Raw genomic sequence first — 21,533 nt, 5'->3', positions numbered from 1 at the left:
TGACGTCACGCCCAGAAAGAGACTTTTCTTTGACTTTTCTGACCGTTATAAAACATTTTTGACGGATATAAAGTCCATGACTTAAAAATATAGAATACAAAGATTAGTAATTGCCTGTGATTACAGCTGGAGGTGTCCTGTGAACAGTTTTAGAGGCTTCTCTTTTACTATTGCGGTCTATGGGAAAAAAGCTTTCTGGGCCCCATGGGATTTTTTGTTGCAGTACCGCGGCTGAACACTGGGAAAAATCGGCGTGCCTGCTGAGCGCGAGACTGGGGGGCTGGCTCCATGGCAACGGTGGCCCGAGCCGGTGCATCTTTACATGACCAGTGAAGAGAGAGACGTTGCAGACGCAGCGTCAGCGAGACGTCAGATGATGATGCTTATCATTATCTGCAGGAATTTTACACATCGTCTCCCAAAGAGTCCGACGGTAAAAATCTAACCTTTCTGTGACAATCATGTCCACCTGCTCTGAGAAAACAAGTCTGAGCATCTGCCTCGTCAAACTTCAAATTGTAAACGTCATGTGGAGTTAAAGCATCCGTCCAGTGTGAGAAAATATCTGCAAGTCCTTGACAATCAAACAAAGTGATCAGGAAAGACCAAGAAGACCCAACATCCCCAAACGACCCCAGTCACTGCTGCTCCTTCAGGGGGAGGATTTACCTGCAACAGGTAGAAACACTGATAATTGACTACATTGTTGGAGATTTACAGACTCTGAGTAAAGTTGAAAAGCCACTAGGACAATAATGATTGTATAGTGAACAGTTTTAGGATAGGGGGGCATTTCATTTGTACTTCTCACCTAAAATATTGAAATGAACTGAATTTGAACTAGTTCAAAATGAAAATGGTGAACTGTGAACGTGAACTGTTCATTTTTAAACCATGTGAACTGAACTTTGAACTAGTTCATGAGAAGTATGAACTTGCACAACACTGGTGACCCACACGGAGGCTGGTAGTGCAGCGTTTGAGCGGCTCTCTCCAGCTCCTGGTTCTTACCACTCCTCCAGCGGTTCAGCTCATTCTCCAGCCAGGTGACGGTGGTCTTCAGCGTTTTGTTTTTCTCCTTCTCTTTCTCCCACTTGCTCTTCCACTGCTCTGCGGTCAGCTCCACGTTCAGAATTACCGTGTTCTTGATGGTTTTTGCTCTGTTCAGACACAATTGAGAGAATGACGGAAGCTTAGCTGAGCGCCAGCAACGCCCGTGACACAACTGTCCAGTGATTGTAACTTTGCAGTGATTGGGTTAGTCCCACATGACAAATCTACGGAAGCGTATTAGGGCCAGCCAGGAGAAAAATAAAAATAATATTTTAGAGGAGGAAGATTTTTTTTCATTATGCACTTCAAGAAAAAAGTTGAAATGTCGAGTTTAATGTTGAAGTACAATTTCGAGATAAAGTCGAAATGTTGAGAAAAAAGTCGAAATGTAGAGAATAAAGTCAACCTTCTGAGACTATAACAAACAGCCCATGTGACTGTCTTTACAAAATGCCTCGTAGGCCTATAGATGAACAAGTGAAACTGCACTTCAGAATCGGCTTCAGTAACAAAGAAATTCAGTCTAAATTCTGTCAGTCGCTCTCCTAACTGGATTTGATGGGCCAGAGGAGACATTTACACTTCATTTACGAATTTTCGACTTCATTCACAAAATTTCGATTTTATTCTTGAAATTGTATTTCAACATTATTTTCAACATTTCAACTTTTTTCTCGACATTTCAACTTTTTTCTCAAATAAACACAATAAAAAAAAAACCTTCCCTTCTCAACTATTTTTTCTTCTGCATGGCCCTAATACTCTTCCGTACAAAGCTGTTTGTGAACTATAACTTATTTATTTCAGTCCAACGTGAAATTCTTTGCTGAACCCAAACCAAAGACAGAAACTCTGGAGGAAGTGAAGAAAAGCAGGTCTTGGTTCACTCCAAAAAACCCACTCTGGGTATGTTTGTGTGCTTTCATGTACCTTTGTCCAAACAACAGCGTAGACCTGGTCTCTGCATCGTTGAAAGAGGAAGGAGAGCAGCAGATGACCATGGTGGTCCGACAGTTTCCTCCCAGCGAGTCCTGCAGGATCCTGGTCATCTTACTGTCTCTGTAGGGTACGTAGCTCTGACAGAGGACAATCAAACGGCTTTATTAAGCTTTATTAAACGGCTTTATTAGGGCCCTATTGTATCTGTAGGAATTTATTTATTTTTTTCCCCCTAAACGTGCCCCAAAAGTCACCAAATTTTGCAGGCAAGCCAGGCCTGGTGAAAAATGTGATATTTAATGGTTTGCATTAATGGGCGTGGTCTAATGGCTCAACAGCGCCCCCTAGAAAACTTTGTGTCTCAAGCCCCACAATACGGTTTGTCATACATGCACGAAAATCGGTACACACCTGTATCATGTCGCAACTTAAAGAAAAGTCTCTTGGCGCCATGGCAGAAACCCAACAGGAAGTCGGCCATTTTGAATTCATCTTGTAATTTTGCCGCAATTTTTGCCATTTCTTCGGCCGCTTCTTCACCCGAACCGTAACGTGCACCCAGGTGTGTTATATCAAAATGTGCTTACTTTTCCCAGTCAAAAGCGTTACCGTGGCGACGATAGACGCCAAAAAGCGCGCCCCCCCCTTCATCTGATTGGTCCATATTTGATAGTTCCTACTTTCTGCCATAACTTTTGAATGGTTTGATATAGAGAGTCGTGGCTGGTGTCATCCCCTGAATGTCCAGGCCTGAAGAATCTACATGCAAGTCATACAAGCTTCCACTGCAGCTTTAATTATTATTATCACACCACTGCCTTGTGATTAGCTAACATGTCTTCAGACGACAGTCTGCGATTGGATGCTGAGATCACGCAGGTCACAGAAACTCCCCCGTCTCTTGCAACTTGTGGAAACCTTGTCACTCAGCTCCACATGACCATTGAGACAGCAGCAAAACCAGCTTGCCACCCTCCCTTTCAGCCTGTGTACATCAATTCTACGCATGTAGGTTACCATAGCAACCGTATTGATTAGGGACACAAAGATTGGACCTGACTATTTGCAACATATCAGGTAATTGGTCCATCAGGAAGCTCAGATTCTTATTTTATTTGCCTGAAAGTCTGATTTAGGCTCAAAACTGGGTTCATAAGCAGAATCATTGTAACGTGAGTGTCCTGCACATGTGGTTGATCTGAAACATTTAAGTGCGACAAACATACGAAATCAGGAAGGGGGCAAACACTTTTTCACACAACTGTATATGGGGAGCAACTCCTCTCCTTCTGTCTGAGTGAGGTGGGCTGACGACGGTCTCACCGAGCCTTCTGCCAGTGCTGAGATAACGTTTCCCAGGGAGGACAAAGACTTATTGATCATCTTAGCTTCATCCAGCACCGTGCCCTCGGCTCCAGTTTTCCCCACCTTTAAAAACACACAGGCATGAAACCTCATAAGGACTCACATGTGGTCGATCAGTGTCGGAATAAAACAAAGTGTAGTGTTTTACTGGTCTGATGCTGACAGTAAGAGCAAACGCTGGACAACAGATTGATGTAGAAAAAGAATAAAAGAGATAAAAGTCATACTTTCTCACTCCCAGCCAGATCCACCAGGTACAGCTTGCCAGTCATTTTCTGTTCAGTTTGAGTATTTTCCTGCTTGATGTTGATGAGGAAGATGCTGTGACTCCTGGAGCTGTGCTCGTTCATGTCTGACACACAGACACACACACACGCACACGCACGCACACGCACACGCACACGCACACGCAAGCATCAAATGTTCAACATCAGTAAAGATTAGCAGGTAAACTGAAAGATAATGCTCTTTAATTGTGATGAAGTCTACAATATCAACAGTTTCATTCAGGAAAGCAGGAATAATAAACTTCAGAATATGTCAATCAGTCAATCAGAAGACCAGGATTACTTAAAGTATCTTGTCCACCTTTAAAACCAAACTTAAAACCTTTCTGTTTAGTAAAGCCTATAGTTAGTGTAAACTCTAGTGTGTTAGAGTCAGTAGTCATAGCTGCAGCTATAGAACAAGACTAAAACCGTTCGTATTAAAGATAGCTTTGTTGTACAGTAGATATGCTGCTATAGGCTTACGCTGCAGGGGGACACCACCATGATCCACTGAGCGGTGCCCATCACCCCTCCTTTTCTCTCCTTTCTCAGTTATTAATTATAAGTATTTCATAACCATCATTGTTCTCCATTGTTCTTGTAGTTTATTGTGCTAGTCTGCCACCCCCTTCTTTTCTCTTCTGTGCATGTTTGCAGGCCAGAGCTTCAGGAGCTGCGTGCTGACCTGCAGCCCCCCCCCTATGTTTCTGTAATAATTGCTCAGGGGTCATGTTCTGGGTCTTTGGAAAGATCCTAGAGGTCCTAGATCCTATTTTTTAACAACTTGTGCTTTTTATTATTCTACCTCTTTTCTTATCATTTTATTTCATTTTAATTTGTTATTTAAGCGTACTCTTAAATAAAATACTTATGATTTTTGAAAACCACACGAAGTGATGGATAATCCCTGAATGCAGGCATTGTGATGTAGAATTGTAAAATGGGTTTGATTCACCGCACGAATCGGTGCAGTTTACTACTGTATTTGACCCCGTCTTTGTACGTTTTGACCGTATACTGTAGAAACGTAATTCTCGTCACTTGTTTGAAATAAGACCTGGGAAAAGGCATTGTGGTATAGAATTGTCAAATCGGTTTAATTCACTGTACAAATTGTTACAGATTACTTTTGTAATACTGTATTTGACCCGGTCTTTGTACGTTTTGACCGTATAGAAACGTAATTCTTGCCATTGTAAGAATGAGATGTACCTGCTGTACTCTACTGCCCTTACTTTTTAACAACTGGTGCTTTTCATTATTTTACCTCTTTTCTTATCATTTTATTTCATTTTATTTGTTATTTACTGTTTAATTGTGTCTTGCCGCTTTTAATGTTGATGTAAAGCACTTTGAATCACCTTGTGTTGAATTGTGCTATACAAATAAACTTGCCTTGCCTTCAGTTGTAATAGATGCTATAGAAATAAAATAGGAATTGAATTGAATTGTTTTGTGATGTCAGAGACCGGCTGGGAGTGTGGTGGCAGTCAGGAGACCCAGTCAGGCTGAACCCATGAGAGGCCGCGGCGCCACAGGCACTCACTTGTGACAGCCACGTGTCTGTTGTTTTTGCCGTCATCTATGGTGTCCATGACCTCCTCAGGACTGGACACGAACCGCTCCGTACACCCCTGGGAACGCAAGCACATGACTGTATTCAGCAGCCCCGCGGCAGGCAGGCTTCATAGAGGACGTCCATGAAGTCATGGGGATTACCTCATCCTCTTAGCCCTTTTATCATTTTACAGCCTCATCATATAGACTTTATTTAGTTAACAGCACAATTAAACTGTCAGGGAGGGGTTGGAGTAGGATCCAGATCAGTGGCGGCTGGTGATAAAAAATTTGGGGGGGGCGCACTGGCGAGTGGGGATTAGGGTTAGGATCAGTGTTGTGCTAGTTACTGAAAAATAGTAACTAGTTACCGTTATTAGTTACTTCATTAAAAAGTAACTCAGTTAGTAACTCAGTTACTTAGACCAAAAAGTAATGCGTTACTATGAAAAGTAACTTTTTAGTTACTTTAAATAAAAACATTATTTTAAATGCTCCTATTTCATGCCCCTCTAGCCTTCATTTCAGCAGGTACTGTATGGATTTACATTGTGCATCGTGTTCTGCATTCTAAACAGTCTCCCCGCTTCTTCACTTCCTGTGTCAATAACGTTGGTTTCTGAGCAACAAGCTGAGAACGGCCAATGAGCTTCAGCAGCAGCTCAAGAACAGGAGCCTTTGATGAATCATTCATTACAGTCTCAGATATAATCCATGGTAGCATGTCGGTTTAGAAGAATCTTTTTGACCAGAAGAAAAAAGAGCGACAACAACGACCCATAATTATTTTCTTTGCTTGAAAAAATCCACCTGCACCGCGGCTTTAGAAGAAAGAGTCGGGATGCAGCGGCTCAGAAGAGCAGTGGAATACGTGTGAGGCGGTGCTGATCTCTGCAATTTGAAACCTTCTATAATAATTGTAAAAAAAATTTCACTTATCACGGGTTCTTTTTGGAACATAACCCCTGTGAAAAACCAGGGATTACTGTAATGAAAATATCTCCACTTTGCAAAACTCGCCTTCTCTTGGCTCTTGACCGTCATGTTTGAACGCACACACACTACGTTTCCTCCGGTCTCCGCGTGTGGGGAAAAAAAAGCTTCACTGTAGCTGCAGAAATAACGGAGTAACGCACCGTTTGGTAACGGTAATTGTGTTACTGAATTTAAAAAGTAATGCGTTAGAGTATTAGTTACCGCAAAACTAACAGCGTTTCTGTTACGCGTAACTAAATAACGCGTTAGTCCCAACACTGGTTAGGATTAGGGTTCTTTTCCTCCGGCGAACGCCTCGTCAAAGTATTATTTTGTAATGAAACAACCGAATGTAGTTTTTCTGCTGCCATTGTCTCCTGTCTTGTCTTGTCTCCGTTTGTAGCGACTGACAGATACAGTCGTGCGTCTACACTATCAGGGGTGTGACTTTGATTGACAGCTCATGAATCAATCAGATTGGATGACGAATGACAGAAAACAAGCTGATTGGCCACGGGCGCAGAGAGCTGCGCCCGGAGGAGAGTCTTTGAGTAACCAATTAGAGACCAGCATGAAGTCACATGGAAGAAAAGTTTAAGAACATGCAATACACACTCATTTGGCCGGCGCCCCTCGCCATTGAAACCTATGTATTTCAGTCTGCACAAAAAACAACTGTGAATAAACCCAGTATGGGATGGGAAGGCTTGAAAAATTAAAAGTCAAACACATATTATGAGTGCACAGATGTGATAATTACTTTTTATTACGTAATTTATGTGTACTGTGTCTATATTTTTTCCTGCCACTGATCCAGATGCAGGAGACCAGAAGGCAGGAGTTCCAAAAGGTAGTGATTTATTCTTCAAAAACAAAACCAAAGCGCTGCCAAGCAGGATACAAAAACCAGAACATGAACGTGACAAAGAAAACTACCAAAACTTGCTGTGGAAAACACAGAGGGAGGAAACAGTACGGACCAGCAGGGAGCAAGAGAAAAACAAGACCAGATATACACAAGGGTTAACGAGACACAGGTGCAGACAATCAGGGCTGATGGGAAACAGGAAAGTCAAACCAGAACTGAAACGGTTCGTCCGAAATGCCATACTAAACAGTATATACTAAAAAGTATACTTAAGTTCGGCACACTTTTGAGTAAATATTAGTAGTATGAGAAGTATGAGAAGTTGCAATAGTAGTATGAGAAATGTATTAGTGTGGATTGATGGAAACTAGCTAAGCAGAAACTTCCCACAATGGAATGCATCAGTGTTTGGTTGCTAAGTGCTGCGCAGATACGTATATGTCATTAGTATAATATTAAGTATAATAATATTATAATATAATATTAATATTATAATATTCGTATATAATAATATTATATAATATCATCTTGTTTGGGCCAGGATAAAGGGGAAAGAGCGGAGCGGTGCTGCTGCTTCTGCTGCTGTGACAGGAGTTGTTACCATGGTAACAACTCCTGTTATTTACTCAAAAGTGTGCTGAACTGAAGTATACTTTTTGAGTACATACTGTTTAGTATGGAATTTCGGACGCACCGATGGGCTTCAAAATAAAACAGGAAGTAACAAACCGTGACAGAAACACATGACAATCAACTAATAGGAGAATAAAACCTCTCACCTTGACATATGGCACCTTGTTCTTGTCCTCGTGGACAGAAAGGTTGACCTTTGATACTGTTGGAGACAATGGAGACACACATCATGTCTGGAGGAAGTGTACTGAAAGATGATGACAGAAGAGCTTACAAAGAGTCTCAATACATACCGTCCAATAAGTCTTTAATTTTGTCCAGATAGATTTCAAAATATGAAACCTGCAAAGTAAAAGCCTGAGTGAGACTGCGTGCAGCGGAGCGGCAAATGGTGAGGCGAGAGGATGACATACTTTGATGTGAAACTCCAGATTTTCATCCATGGAATAAATGTAGTTGAAGATGTCCTCCACAATCCGAGGAATGATCCCCATCATGTCTGGGTCGTGCAGCTTCCCCTTAGGGATAGCAATGAAGAGGGTGAGACTGACAGGAACTCCCACTTTTCATTTGCTAATGGCACTTTTCCCCTAGTACCTACTCAGCCCGACTTGACTCGTCTCGGTTTGGTTCTTTCCCACTAGGGGTCTAACGTGCCGAGTAGATACTTTTCTGTAACTATTCTGCCGAGGTTCTAAGTGGCTGAGTCGGCTGTATCTGACATCATCACACTACAGGACACCGATTGGTCGGGGGGTTGGAGTCAGACGTCTGAGTCAGGAGGAGGAAATCAGAGAAAGAGACTCTGATGGCTTCTTGTTCATTTTATTCGACCAGCAATGGCAGCAAAAATCTGTTTGGTGATCCAACTCTGAGGTGCAGATGTTCATAAACCTGGTGCTGAGGAGAGAATTAAAAAGGGATCTAGACGGAGATAAGGAACGACCAGATCTACCAGGAGCTCTGTCTCTTCATAGCTGCTCACGGCTCCCAAGGGACTTTTCGTGCCGAGACAAACTAAAACAAATTAAGAAGCGTCGCTGCTTGAAGCTTCTCTCTCTCATTTTTTAACTTGATATCAAACACGAGCCACAGATCCAGCAGCACATCTATCATCTCCTCCAGGTTCTACATCTTTAGTGTTGTTGTCTTCTTCGTTTAGATCACACAATCAAATACGTCACAGCAGCTTCTCTCCAACCTCCTACTTCTGATCTGGGTATTGAAAAGAAACCAGGCCGAGTTGAGTGGAGTCGAGCCGAGCTGAGTAAGTACTAGTGGAAAAGCGCCATAAGAGGAACATCTGCGTTACCTCCATTGTGTGCGTCTTTCCAGAGGATGTCTGCCCGTAAGCAAAGATGGTCCCGTTGTAGCCTCCCAGGACATCTGTGGGGATGTGCAGGGTTTCAGTGAGCCGCCATTAACAGCACATCTTTGTTTGACTGCGGCGGTTACCTCTGACGATCTTCTGAGCCACCGCGTTGTAGAACTCCACCTGGGTGGTGTTGGACTGAAACACGTGGTCGAAGTAGTACGGCTTTCCCTGGGGAGAGGAGGTGGCAGTCAGGTTCATACGGTGAGAAACAGAGATGCTGTATGCGGGTGGGAGAAGGTAGAGGACCGAGCAGATGGCTGAGGTTCGGAGGAGCAGCAAGGTGCTGGTGACCCGGTCTCCATCCAGGCTGTGTGGACGTTGTGGAGACCTACAAGTATCTGTGGGTCCACTTTGATTGTAAACACCGACACCCTCTACAGCAGGGATCTTCAACCTTTTTTAGCCCAGGGACCCTTGGATGAGAGAAAAACAGAGCAGGGACCCCGCTTGGAATTCTTATTTTTTCCCCTTTTTTTTTTAATGTGTCAAGTTGTAAGCCTGGCTTATGATAACTTTTAAATGTGTTTTATTCTCCTTATATCACCTTATTAGCCAATTCCTGACTGGATTATTAGCTACATGTGTTTACGGTTGATGAAACTTTGGCCTCGTCAGACGTGGAAGGAGTAACGTTAGGCCGAGCTGTAACGTTACGATCTCCAGCTTTAGGCTTCGTTATTGTCACTAATTTATCCATCAGGTCTAACTAGCGTTAAATAGGAAATAGCCAAGTCAATTTAGCAACAAATTTTCTTTTCTTAAACAGCTAGCTAGCTCGTTTTTCCGCTCTAAAGTTGACATTAGTCACATGACTCACGTCATGGGAATCATTAATGTAGAGTTGTAGACTAAATAGTTATTGTCAAAAGTAGATTATTATCGCCTGTTAATGGAGTTTTCTCAATCATATACTGTATATATACATGTTTATATATATATATATATATATATATATATATATATATATATAGGCCTATATATATATATATATATATATATATATATATATATAGGCCTATATATATGTATATAGCCTATATATTATTTATTTTATTTTTTTTAACTTTCACAAATTATTTTGGTTAAAACTGCCTTTATTTCTTTTTAAGTTAGAGGACCCCCTGCAGTACCTCCACGGCCCCCCTAGGGGTCGCAGACCCCCGGTTGACATCCACTGCCAATCCAGGAAGCAGGAACACATGGAGGCACACGTCAAGCACTGGAAATCTGCAACAAAAACCACAAACAAAACACAAAACCAACAAAACCAACAAAACCAACACGGAGCCGACCAAAACACGAGCAGCAATCGACCCAAATCACAGTCTGAGCTAAGCTACCGCTAACTAACCCCAAAAACTACAGAGCAAGCATGCAGGTGAACAAGCCAGTGTGTATGTCTATGTGCGTCTGTGTGCGTGTATGTATATGAGCGTGTGTGTGTGTGTGTGTGTGTGTGTGTATGTGTGAGTATGCGTGCGTGTGTGTGTGTACATGTCTTTGTGGCTATGTGTGTGGGTGTATGTGTGTGTGTGTGTGTGTATGTATATGTTTGTGTGGCTGTGTATGTGTGTGTATGTGTATGTATATGTATGTGACTGAGTGGCTATATATGTGTGAGTGTGTGTGTGTGTATGAGCGCGTATATGTATGTGTGGCTAAATGTAACTGTGTGTGTGTATGCATATGTGTGGCTATGTGTGTGTATGTGTGCATGTATGAATGTATGAATATGTATACGTGTACGTGAGTGTGTATATGTCTATGTGGCTATGTGTATGTATGTGGGTATGTGTGTGTGTGTGTGTATGTGTGTGTGTGCGTATGTGTGTGTGTGTATGTGTGTGTAATAAACCAAACAAAGCTCCACCTGAAGTGTATCTATAGTGGGGGAGTGGGGGGAGCAACCCCACCACCCGCGAGACCAGGGGCCGACCAGGAAGAACCCGGAACCCAGGCCACCAGCAACCCCACAGAGGGGAGAAGTAGGAGGGAGGCAACCCACCGCCTGTAAATTATTACATTTTGTTGTCCTGCCAATGGAGGCCCAAATCCTCCATGGCAGGACCCTTCCATACCGCATTCTCACCGACACAGACGCACAATCACCCCCCCCCCACTGCCATGAGGTAACCCCCCCCCATAGGCCTCCAGGGCCTTTATTCGGCGGCAGTTATTTTAGTTTTATTGGGGCGGCAGTAGCTCAGATGGTAGAGCGGGTCGTCCAATGATCGGAAGGTTGGCGGTTCGAATCCCGCTCTGTCCCAGTTTGCTGTCGTAGTGTCGTTGGGCAAGACACCTTACCCACCTTGCCCCGTTTGAATGTGTTTCAATGTTGGTGGTGGTCGGAGGGGCCGTTTGGCGCGATATGGCTGCCACGCTTCCGTCAGTCTGCAGGGCAGCTGTGGCTACAAACGTAGCTACCACCACCAGTGAGGATGTGTACGAATGAATGATGATCTCTGTAAAACTCTGGGTGCCTTGAAGGGCGCTATATAAATCCAAGTCATTATTATTTTTCATTTGGAAAGAACAGAGTAATTATGATCATAGTCAACTGCATAGTCAACTGTCTAGTCATTCAAATTTAAACCTTAGGAAGTGTTATCCATGGGAATAATATAGTTCTGATGTAGGTCTGATAGAGTTCTAGGTGTAAAACAGTTTTTAGCACTAAAACCAACCCCAGAACACGGCCCTGTCCATGTAAAACATACTGTATAATGTAGGGATGGGCTCTGATCTCTAGTGGGTTGTGAAGTCACAGACCCAGATCAGAGGAATCTGCATCCTGCTGGATTTGCTGTAACTCTGGAGTCGGCAGTACCAAACTGGAAAAGCGACATCTAAAGGGATGCATCCTCCCTGGGACAGGGGAGGAGAGTTGGGTCAACCGGCAGACTCAGACTCCTTAAACCAGCTGTTTGGTACAGAGCTATAAACACATGATTCAAATAAGGACTTTTGTACAGAGTTTCTGTGGTGTTCTGAAGCAGCACAGAGGAGGTTTTAATGTTAAAAGCACAGTCTTGCTCAGGGCAGAAGCCACGAAGAGACTCAAGAAGGAAAGGTCAAAACAACGGAACAAGAGTGGCCCTAACCCTGGTCACACTGCAAAAAAATCTAAATCTTAACAAGAATATTTGTCTTATTTCTAGTTCAAATTTCTCATTTTTAGTAAAATAAATCTCATTACACTTAAAACAAGACACATCACTGGAAAAAAAAAAAAAACAATTTTCAAGTAGATTTTCCCTTAAAATAAGTAAAAAAAATCTGCCAGTGGAACAAGATTTTTTGCTTGTAATGAGAAGATAAATCTTGTCCCACTGGCAGATTTTTCTACTTATTTCAAGTGAAAACTTACTTGAAAAAGGTGAAAATTGTCAAATAAGTTATTTTTCGGCCGATGACTCTTGTTTTAAGTGTAATGAGATTTTTTGACTAAAAATGAGACATTTTAACTAGAAATAAGACAAATATTCCTGGTAAGATTTTGAGTTTTTGCAGTGCATCGTTGTGGTCATTACCCTCCATGCCTGAGCTAAACACCGCAACACTTTCCTTTAGGGAGACAAAAGTAAAGGGACCTGATATTGTTTTATATCAGCATCACAACATCCAAAACTACATTATCACGAGTTATCATCACAAACTGTTGTATAAGAGTTGCTTTCCCCAAATAAACTCACTGCCTGTTTGTACAAACATGAACGCAGTTTGTTTAGTTTGTTTGTTAATTTCATTCTGAGCGCTGATTTTTACTAGTATTCCACTTAATTTCTCCTTTTTATGTAAATGTGCCTTTATTTTGACACACAATGATTGCCTAGGTTTGTTGTTATTGTATATTTGAAAAGGATAGATTAGAATGCCCTTTTTATTGTGATTTACACATGTACAGTGAGTTATATTAAACTGGAACATCTCTCTCTTTAGTGCAACACGTAATAGTAGAAAAGAGATGTTAACTAATCAAATCTTTGTAAATCTAAGTTTTACCTCTTTTTAGAAGTCTTCACTATGTCATAATTCTGAAACTTGAATAGCTGATGACTAATCTGAGGCCCACTTTCAGCTTTCCATCATCATTTTCTGCCCTTTCATTGAATCTCTGAGTTCAGTTTGTAAGATCCTTGTGTTGGTTTGTCTGGTGCACCATAAGAAACCAGGGAACAGAATCAAAGTTAATACAAGCTTTTATTACATCATGCATAATGTTTTCCAGCCGGAGGTACACTTTTCTCAAACCACATAGGTAGGTGCACCCTGTTGTCATCAATCCAGTCATATTTATACTGAAAAAGGGAGGTGTTTTGTACGTTATAGGTGCAGATGTTGAACCTTATATGGGAGGCCAACTGCAGTGAAAGAAACTTAAACATGCCAACCCAGCAAAAGATCTACAACAACCAAAACCCAGAGAAAAACAGGAGGGGACCCATCAATATTAAACATCCTTCACCATCCTCACCTAAAGAAGAACTCAGCTAATCAGTCTGTTCATAAAAACAGGAGGTGGTCCTGCGCTGAGAGTGAACAATCTTATAGAAAAAAACCATCATACTTTTGTAAGATCCTCATGTTCGTTTGTCTGGTGCACCATAAGAAAACCAGGGAACAGAATCAAAGTTAATACAAGCTTTTATTATATTATGCACAATGTTTTCCGGCCGGAGGTACAAACCTTTCAAACCACGTAGGTAGGAGAGAAATGCACACCGTAGTCATCGATCCAGTCGTATCTATACTAAAAAGGGAGGTGTTCTTTGTACGTGAACCCCATTGGTGGAGCCAGCTGCGGGAAAGACACCCAAACATCTCACACCCCCAGCAGCACATCTCCTTTGATTGCTTCCTACCTGAGGTGTCAACCCAGATCACAGATAAGAACTCTCAATCAGTATGTTTACATGCAGCAAAGAAATGGGATTTCTGATCTTATCAGATAAACATCCAGAAGACCCAATCACTTGTCTGAGTTTACATGCTGTTCAGAGAATGGGATAAATGTCCAGAGCATGGCTGACTCCGTGACGCTATGTGGCGCTGTAACCATGGTAACCATGGTAACCATTTCAACAAAGAGCCACTTCCGGTTGACGGTTGTTTTGTTTGGCGCCAACGTTACGCCTTCCGTATATTTTTCCACTTTTTTTTTATCTGCTCCGGTGTCCTGATGAAGCTTCTGCCATCTCTTTTGCAATCTTTTTAAAGGTGTTTAAACAACTATTTAACACGCACCGTCTCCTTTCACTTCCGGGTGAAGCCCCAGAGGAAATTCTCCAGCATGTGCAGACTGCAATATCTGATGTCTCCGTATACATGGAGTTAAAATTCCGACTGTGAACGAATTATCTAGGTGTTGCTATCCAATCATTAAATGTCCGAAATAGGTCTGAAGTAGATCGGATTAAGGTGTTTACATGCAGTTTAAAAGTCTGAACGACGTCTTATACGATCAGAAATCCAATTGAACTGCTGCATGTAAACGTACTGAATGTTAAAACATCTGTTTCTCCCCATTGTCTTCACTTAACGAAGAGTAAATATCTGAACTATCTAAACCCTGCAAATTAAAGAAAACAGTCGAGCCAAAACACAAGGGCTGACTCTGCGACTAGAGAAAACAGCTGAACTATAGCTGAACTCCTGAATAGGAGATAACTTTGCATGTAGAGAAAACCACGAAAAACTCTTCAAACTCTTAAACAATTTCATGAAATCCTAACACTTTTAACAATTGCATAAAATCCTAACAAGTTCCTCCTCACGCCGGCAGAAGCCGTGCTCACTCACCGCGATCTGGACGCAGTCGGTCCCCGTGAACTTGGGGATGTACTTGTCTCCTCGGGTCACCTCCGAGCTGTTGAGCGGCCGGAACCGACACACCACCTTGATGGTGGTCTCTGCAGGGTCCGCCATCTCCCTCTGGATGGACGGATGGATGGATGGATGGATGAAAGGATAGATGGATGGAAGGAAGGATGGAAGGATGGGAGGATGGGAGGAGGTCCTCTAGTCTCTGCAGCAGAGCAGCTGTGGTGGGAAGGCCGCGCCCCGGCTGCTGTTCAGCTGACTGGGAAACACGCACAAACGCTGCTGGCGACAGAAATGAGGATATTTTCCTCCCGAACATCCCAGTTACTCCTCAACTGAAGCTCTTTTGTCTTCAAAATACATTCAGAAAAAACTGTAAAACATCAGGTTTATTGCTTCTAAAGTTATTTTGGGGGTTTTATTTCACATAATTCATATCATCATTTGAAAAGATTAGAGAAAACTTAACTTTAAAGAATAAAGAAAAAGTAATTTGATCAAATGTAAAAGTGGCTGGATCTCATGACCTCATGTCACAGCTGGATTTAAGAGAAAAGCTGGGCAGAACTAAAGAGCGCTGGAGCACATGCTGGGTCGGTCACATGCTGCTTCAGCGTGGAAGAGACTGCTGCGACTTTGTCTCTCCAGGAGGATTCAAACCGAAATAGCTCTGACTTTATCTTTCCATCTTGTTCTTTTTTTAGTTTCTCCCTGGATGTACCGATGGCCTGGGATTCAGTGGCGGCCGGCCAATAGAGGGCGCCAGGGCGCCGCCCCACAAGAATAAATACATAAATAAAATACTTTATTTTATTTTTAGATGAGCAAGATAAATAGTATATTACGGAAGAGTATTAGGGCCATGCAGGAGAAAAAATATTTGAGAGGGGAAGATTTTTTTTTATTGTGCACTTTCGAGAAAAAAGTCGAAATGTCGAGATTAATGTTGAAATACAATTTCAAGAATAAAGTCAAAATTTCGCCCCCCTGTGCTTGCGTGGGTTCCCTCCGGTTACTCCGGCTTCCTCCCACAGTCCAAAAACATGCGTAGTAGGTTAATTGCTGATTCTAAATTGCCCGTAGGTGTGAGTGTGTATAGGTTGTGTGTATATATGTGGCCCTGTGATGGACTGGTGACCTGTCCAGGATATACCCCTGCCTCTCGTCTGAAAATGAGCTGGGATAGGCTCCAGCAGACCCCCGTGACCCTGGAAAAAAGGATATAGCGGGTATAGAAAATGGATGGATGGAAGTCGAAATGTCGAGATTAATGTTGAAATACAATTTCAAGAATAAAGTCGAAATTTCGTGTGAATAAAGTTGAAATCTCGCCTTTTTTCTGAACATTTAAACTTTATTCACAAAATTTTGACTTTTTTCCACTTTTTTCTCGACACTTCCACTTTTTTCTCGACATGTTCACTTTTTTTCTCGACAGGAAAGTGCATAAAAAAATCTTCCTCCTCTAAAATATTATTTTTATTTTTCTCCTGCCTGGCTCTAATACTCTTCCGTAGTATATAGTAAGGGAGTAAAGCTTTTTATGTTCATCTATGTTGTCTAAAGTTACTGATTGGTCACATGTTTCCTCCCCTGGGGCGCAAGAAATAGGAACTTGTCAAAGCTACATTTGAATGCTGCTGGATTTACATACCACCATATTTTGTTACTGTATCAGATAAATAACTGGAAGTGTGCACAAACAGGCCCTATATGTACATGTGGAAGACGCAGAGAAACACAAGTTGGAGTCTGCACAAATTCCAACTAAATGCATTTAAAATGGACAGTAAGCAGTAGTAGGCAGGGGTGCTACAGTAACCACGTAACACCAGAGCCTCTAAAGGTGACGTCACCTTTAATAATCCAGATATCTGTTGTTATTGAGGGATAAATGGAAAAAGTGTTGGTTATTTCTTATGAATGGAGCATCAACGAGTCCATATGAGTGTAGCCAATCAGAGCAAGGCTATGAGCAGGGTGGGCGGGACACTAGTTGATTACCCTCAGGTGTGTTGCAGGTAGGATAATAAATAGGTTGTTGTTGATGCTGAAGTGATTTCTGTTGAATGAAGTGGACAAGATTATGTCTAAAAAGACATGCCCCCCCCCCCCAAGTGGTTGGAATCAAATTGTAGGAGATGTCAACATATTAAATTCAACGACCTCCAAATGACCGCAATTGCATGCTAGTTTTATTGGTAAATATGGGACTGTCAACATGGTGGTGCCACATGTTTCAGAGAGTCAAAATTCGGGTTATTGCTAATATTCCGGTTACTGAAACATTCGTGCCTGGCTTGGAGATGACGGTGTTTTTTGCGCCGTGAAAAACGCGTCTTTTTCCCCCTTTCCTGTCAATCATTGCCCCGCTCCTCCTCCCAACCTCCTCCAACCCAACTGCTACACACTTCTGCCATCTCCACACACATGCGCGCACACCGAACCACAAACACCCACACACACAGCCCAGACAGGGCGACTACAGCCCGGGGATGAAGTCCATGACCAGAGGACCGTAGATCCCCGCAAGCCATACGCTCACAGCGGCGTCGGAGAGTTAAGCCGGGAGCGACAGGCGAAGCATGCACGGAAAAGCAGCAGGGCGAAGCAGTCCACCGCAAACAATCATAAAAATAAAGGCATGCAAGCAGCAGTGTCCCCTTATCTTAAGTCCAGTCAGTGGCCGCGGGTCTTCTTAGCAGTTGAGGCTCTAAACAGCTCCGTGTTAAGCCTGATTTATGGTTCCGCGTTAAATCGACGCAGAGCCTACGCCGTAGGGTTCAGCGTACGGTGCACGTCGCTGCGTAACCCTACGCCGTAGGCTCTGCGTCGGTGTAACGCGGAACCATAAATCAGCCTTTATGGTGCGCTGGAGCTGGGAGCTGGGTGGAGGGGGCGGTGATTTAGCGGGGCGTGACGTCACGTTCCGCCACCAAACCACATGCGCCGCTTTTGCATAGTTATGCGGAAAATCCCAGAAAGCACACAATACACTGAATGTTAAAAGTTCATTGTTTTTTGGGTGTAATTGATGTCAAGACACCCAACAAAACACAAAAAATCAAGAAAAATTTGTTTTTCATGTCACAATACCTTTAAGTCAGATTTCAGCTTCTCCTTCAGCTCACTCACTGCTTCTTTTACAGGAACCACTTTGTGGTTCTGGTGGAGAGAAAACTCACAGACAGGACACACAGCTTTCCTTTCATCTATACAGAACAGGGGAGTTGTTCCTGAGTGTTTCCTACAAACTTCCACCAGCCTCTTTTCTTCTTTGTCAGTCTCATACGATACACCTGTCTGTGTTCCAGCAAAAGAGTCGGCAAGTTCCTTCTGTGAAAAGTTCACACCAGGTTCATCTTTAGAAGATTTTCCTTCACAGGTGGGACAGTTTCTGTTTTTAGTTTTTTCCCAGAACCTTTTCAGGCAGTTTGAACAGAAGGTGTGGTTGCAGCTCAGAGACACCAGACCTTTAAAAGCATTTAAACAAACCTTGCAGCTCAGGTCATCTTTAAAAAGAGTTTTCTCAGCCATTTCTTCAAATCTTTGAAGTATCCTTCAATCGGTAGACTTAAATGTCCCTCTGAATCACAGATTTCAGTCCTTTTTTTTTTTTTTTTAAACTTTTTATTTAGTATTTTCAGCTTATACAACAAACAGACAAACAACAAAAAAAAAAAAAAAAAAAAAAAACAGACAAAAACATGGGGGCTCCTATATAGATGATGTTATGTCATGACAATGTCCAATCAGCTCAAGTGACCTGTTTAACTGAAAGCGTCCTCTATTCCTCCAATAAATGCATCCCATTTCGCACATTTCCTGTGGAAGGTCGCTCCTTTGGACCTCAAACAGAAAGTCATCTTCTCCATAGCATATATTTCTTTAACTCTGTCCATCCATTGATTAAGACCTGGGGTCTCAGGGATTTCAGTCCTTTTATTTCAGGTTTTTAGTTCATAAGCTCCACCCTGAAACGGCATCTAAGCTCTGTTCAGTCATGTCAAAAATATCCAAATGAACCTTCAGTTAAACCTGTCTTTCCTCTCATGAGTTTTTTTTTTTTTACTTTTTTGTAGGTGCGCCGTCACCTTAATGTTTTTAGCTGCATTTTCATCTGGGTTTCTGTTGCGCCGCCACCTGTTTAGACGTGTTTTCATTCGTTTCTGGGTGCGCCATCACCTTTAATGTTTAGTTGTGTTTTCATCTGTGTTTCTGATGCGGCGCCACCTGTCCTAATGATTTATAAAGCATAGGACAGCGGTGGATGCTAATAATCTCCAAAATTATTGATATTGGAATACGTTTTATCACATAATAGCTTAAAGTGAACAGCTGCTGACAAAAACACGAGCTCTTGACAGCAAACGCTCTCCTCCTCTGTTTGCATTGAGACGCAGTTGCTGGGATTTTGTCCCACTCTCGCCTCATCCCGTCTTTTTTGGTCTTCATTTGGCTCGTTTTGAGATATGTTTTCAGTGTTGTCTTCCTCATTGACCTTGTGCTCGGGTTCAAATGGAAATGGCTGAACAGATGACATGTTTATCCTCTGGATTATCTCGTTGAACAGTCAAAACAGTGTACGGGGGCCAGCAGGTGCAACCGTGTGACGTCACTACCCAGAATGCATTGCGGTGTAAACAACAATGGCGACCTACGAGTTAAATTCTATTTTCAAATTTTATAAAAACGAAGACATCAAAAAGGTTTTTTATATCACATTGTTATAATTGATACCAACATTTATCTTTTAAGACCTACATGTCTTAATACGCAGGGTTCCCTTTAAAACATAAAATGTAAACTACAATTACACAATCTATTCAGATAGAATATAGACACAATTGTCTATAAGCCATTAATGAGATCTATAAATAGAAAATAGACACGGCGGTCTAAACACAACAAAACGCATAGCCTATTAAAAATGTATCAACTGCACACAATATGCATTCAAATAGAAAATAGACTCGGCGGTCTATTACAGTTGACAACAACACAAGGTACATTAAGGTGGTCAAGGCAATAACAACATTCTGATCATTATTTATGTACTCACCGATTGCTGTCTCTGCGCTTGTTGCCGCTGCACCAATTCACAGACTCCGAACTCCAGAACATCATCCTCGGCTCGAACATTATATTCCAAGTAACGTGGAAAACAATGTAACGGTTCAGAACTATGTACATGCTGTGTGGTCTTCTTAAAGTTTTACCCTCCTCTGCTTCATGGCGGCGAACTTGCCAACCACTTTCTCCTTATCGATGTTAATGTCCCGCTCAACACTCAGCAAAGTGAGGTTCAACAGCCTGGCCTCATCCATGCACGAACGTAAACAGGTTTTTATGAGCTTCAGGCGGCTGAAACTTCTTTCTTTCTGCACTACAGCTAACACTAGCCTCCTCATCAGCCACCGGCGCCGTTGCAAAATATGAGGTGAGCGGCGGACAGGAAGCCACTAGCCTCTCCTTTCTCTCTTTTACCTTTCTTTTTAACGATCCAGACTGGTGCTTTTTATTTTTTTATTTTTCTTCTTTCAAAGTTCCCTCCAAAATGCCGCAGTCGCACATAGCCTACAACAAGACGAGTTAGTTCAAATGTAAAAAAACGAAACAAGTTAAGTTCCAGCCAATCAGGTTGGCTCACAGCCCTGATGCGTTCAGGACAGTTGTAAAGTAAGAATTAACCTACACTGGCCGCACAATGCACATTTTATCGTTATTATAACCTACAAATTTTACGATTATATATGAACGTATCACACAAAACGGGGCCCTCTCATTGGTGGGGACAAATCTGCTCCTCAGACAAAGTGGTGGGGACACGTCCCCACCCTCCCCGGCGGAGATGACGCGCCTGGTTCTTACATTAGTGTATTGTTTCTTTCTGCAGAAATTAACAGTCTGATTCTCCAAGTATATGTTTTGTATAAACTTAAAGGTTTCAGAACATTTTCCAGTCCCAAACACAACATGAAAACGTGAATAAATGTTTCAGAAACAATCTTTTTTTTTTTTTTTTTTGTCTGCACACATATTAATGATTGATACCATGACGGTAGAAACCAAAAGCATATATAAGTGCATTATTACTATATTTAATATATATACATATATATACGCATACATATGCGTACATATACATAAATATGCACATACAAACCCAGTGTTTTTTTTTGGGGGGGGGGGGGGGGGGGTTGGACATCCACTGCCAATCCAGGAAGCAGGAACACACGGAAACACACGTCAAGCACTGGAAATCTGCAACAAAAAACCACAAACAAAACACGAAACCGGCACGGAGCCAACCAAAACAACAACAGCAATCGACCTAAATCTTGAGATCTGATCGCAGTCTGAGCTAAGCTACCACTACCGCTACCTAACCCCAAAAACTAGAGAGCCAGCATGCAGGTGAACAAGCCAGTGTGTATGTCTATGTGTGTGTGTGTGTGTATGTATATGATCATGCGTGTGTGTGTGTGTGTGTGTGTGTGTGTGCGTGCGTGCGTGCGTGCGTGCGTGCGTGCGTGCGTGCGTGCGTGCATGTGTGTGTAATAAACAAAACAAAGCTCCACCTGAGCTAGTGGGGGAGGGGGGGGGGCAACCCCGCCACCCGCGAGACCAGAGGCCGACACGGAAGAGCCCGGAACCCAGGCCACCGGCAACCCCACAG

The 21,533-nt window shown here is 42.4% G+C and overlaps 1 protein-coding gene across 1 annotated transcript in view; it reads right to left on the bottom strand.

The window, feature by feature from the left end:
- The window catches only part of LOC133422930 (kinesin-1 heavy chain-like), a 45,209-nt gene extending 30,250 nt beyond the window's left edge, over window positions 1-14,959 (bottom strand). The window contains exons 1-11 of the mRNA XM_061712979.1: window positions 14,834-14,959; window positions 9,115-9,202; window positions 8,972-9,045; window positions 8,073-8,177; window positions 7,953-8,001; window positions 7,806-7,861; window positions 5,173-5,260; window positions 3,585-3,709; window positions 3,316-3,420; window positions 1,984-2,129; window positions 1,012-1,160 (exon numbers count right to left, since the gene is read on the bottom strand). Coding sequence (XP_061568963.1) covers window positions 1,012-1,160; window positions 1,984-2,129; window positions 3,316-3,420; window positions 3,585-3,709; window positions 5,173-5,260; window positions 7,806-7,861; window positions 7,953-8,001; window positions 8,073-8,177; window positions 8,972-9,045; window positions 9,115-9,202; window positions 14,834-14,959 — 1,111 coding nt within the window. The remainder of the gene's footprint in view (window positions 1-1,011; window positions 1,161-1,983; window positions 2,130-3,315; window positions 3,421-3,584; window positions 3,710-5,172; window positions 5,261-7,805; window positions 7,862-7,952; window positions 8,002-8,072; window positions 8,178-8,971; window positions 9,046-9,114; window positions 9,203-14,833) is intronic.
- Between the last annotated feature and the right edge of the window lie 6,574 nt (window positions 14,960-21,533).

Source organism: Cololabis saira, chromosome 22, assembly GCF_033807715.1.
Source record: "Cololabis saira isolate AMF1-May2022 chromosome 22, fColSai1.1, whole genome shotgun sequence".
Classification (NCBI taxonomy): domain Eukaryota; kingdom Metazoa; phylum Chordata; class Actinopteri; order Beloniformes; family Belonidae; genus Cololabis; species Cololabis saira.
Note: the sequence above shows the minus strand (reverse complement) of the source record. Positions and strands in the feature narration are given on the sequence as shown.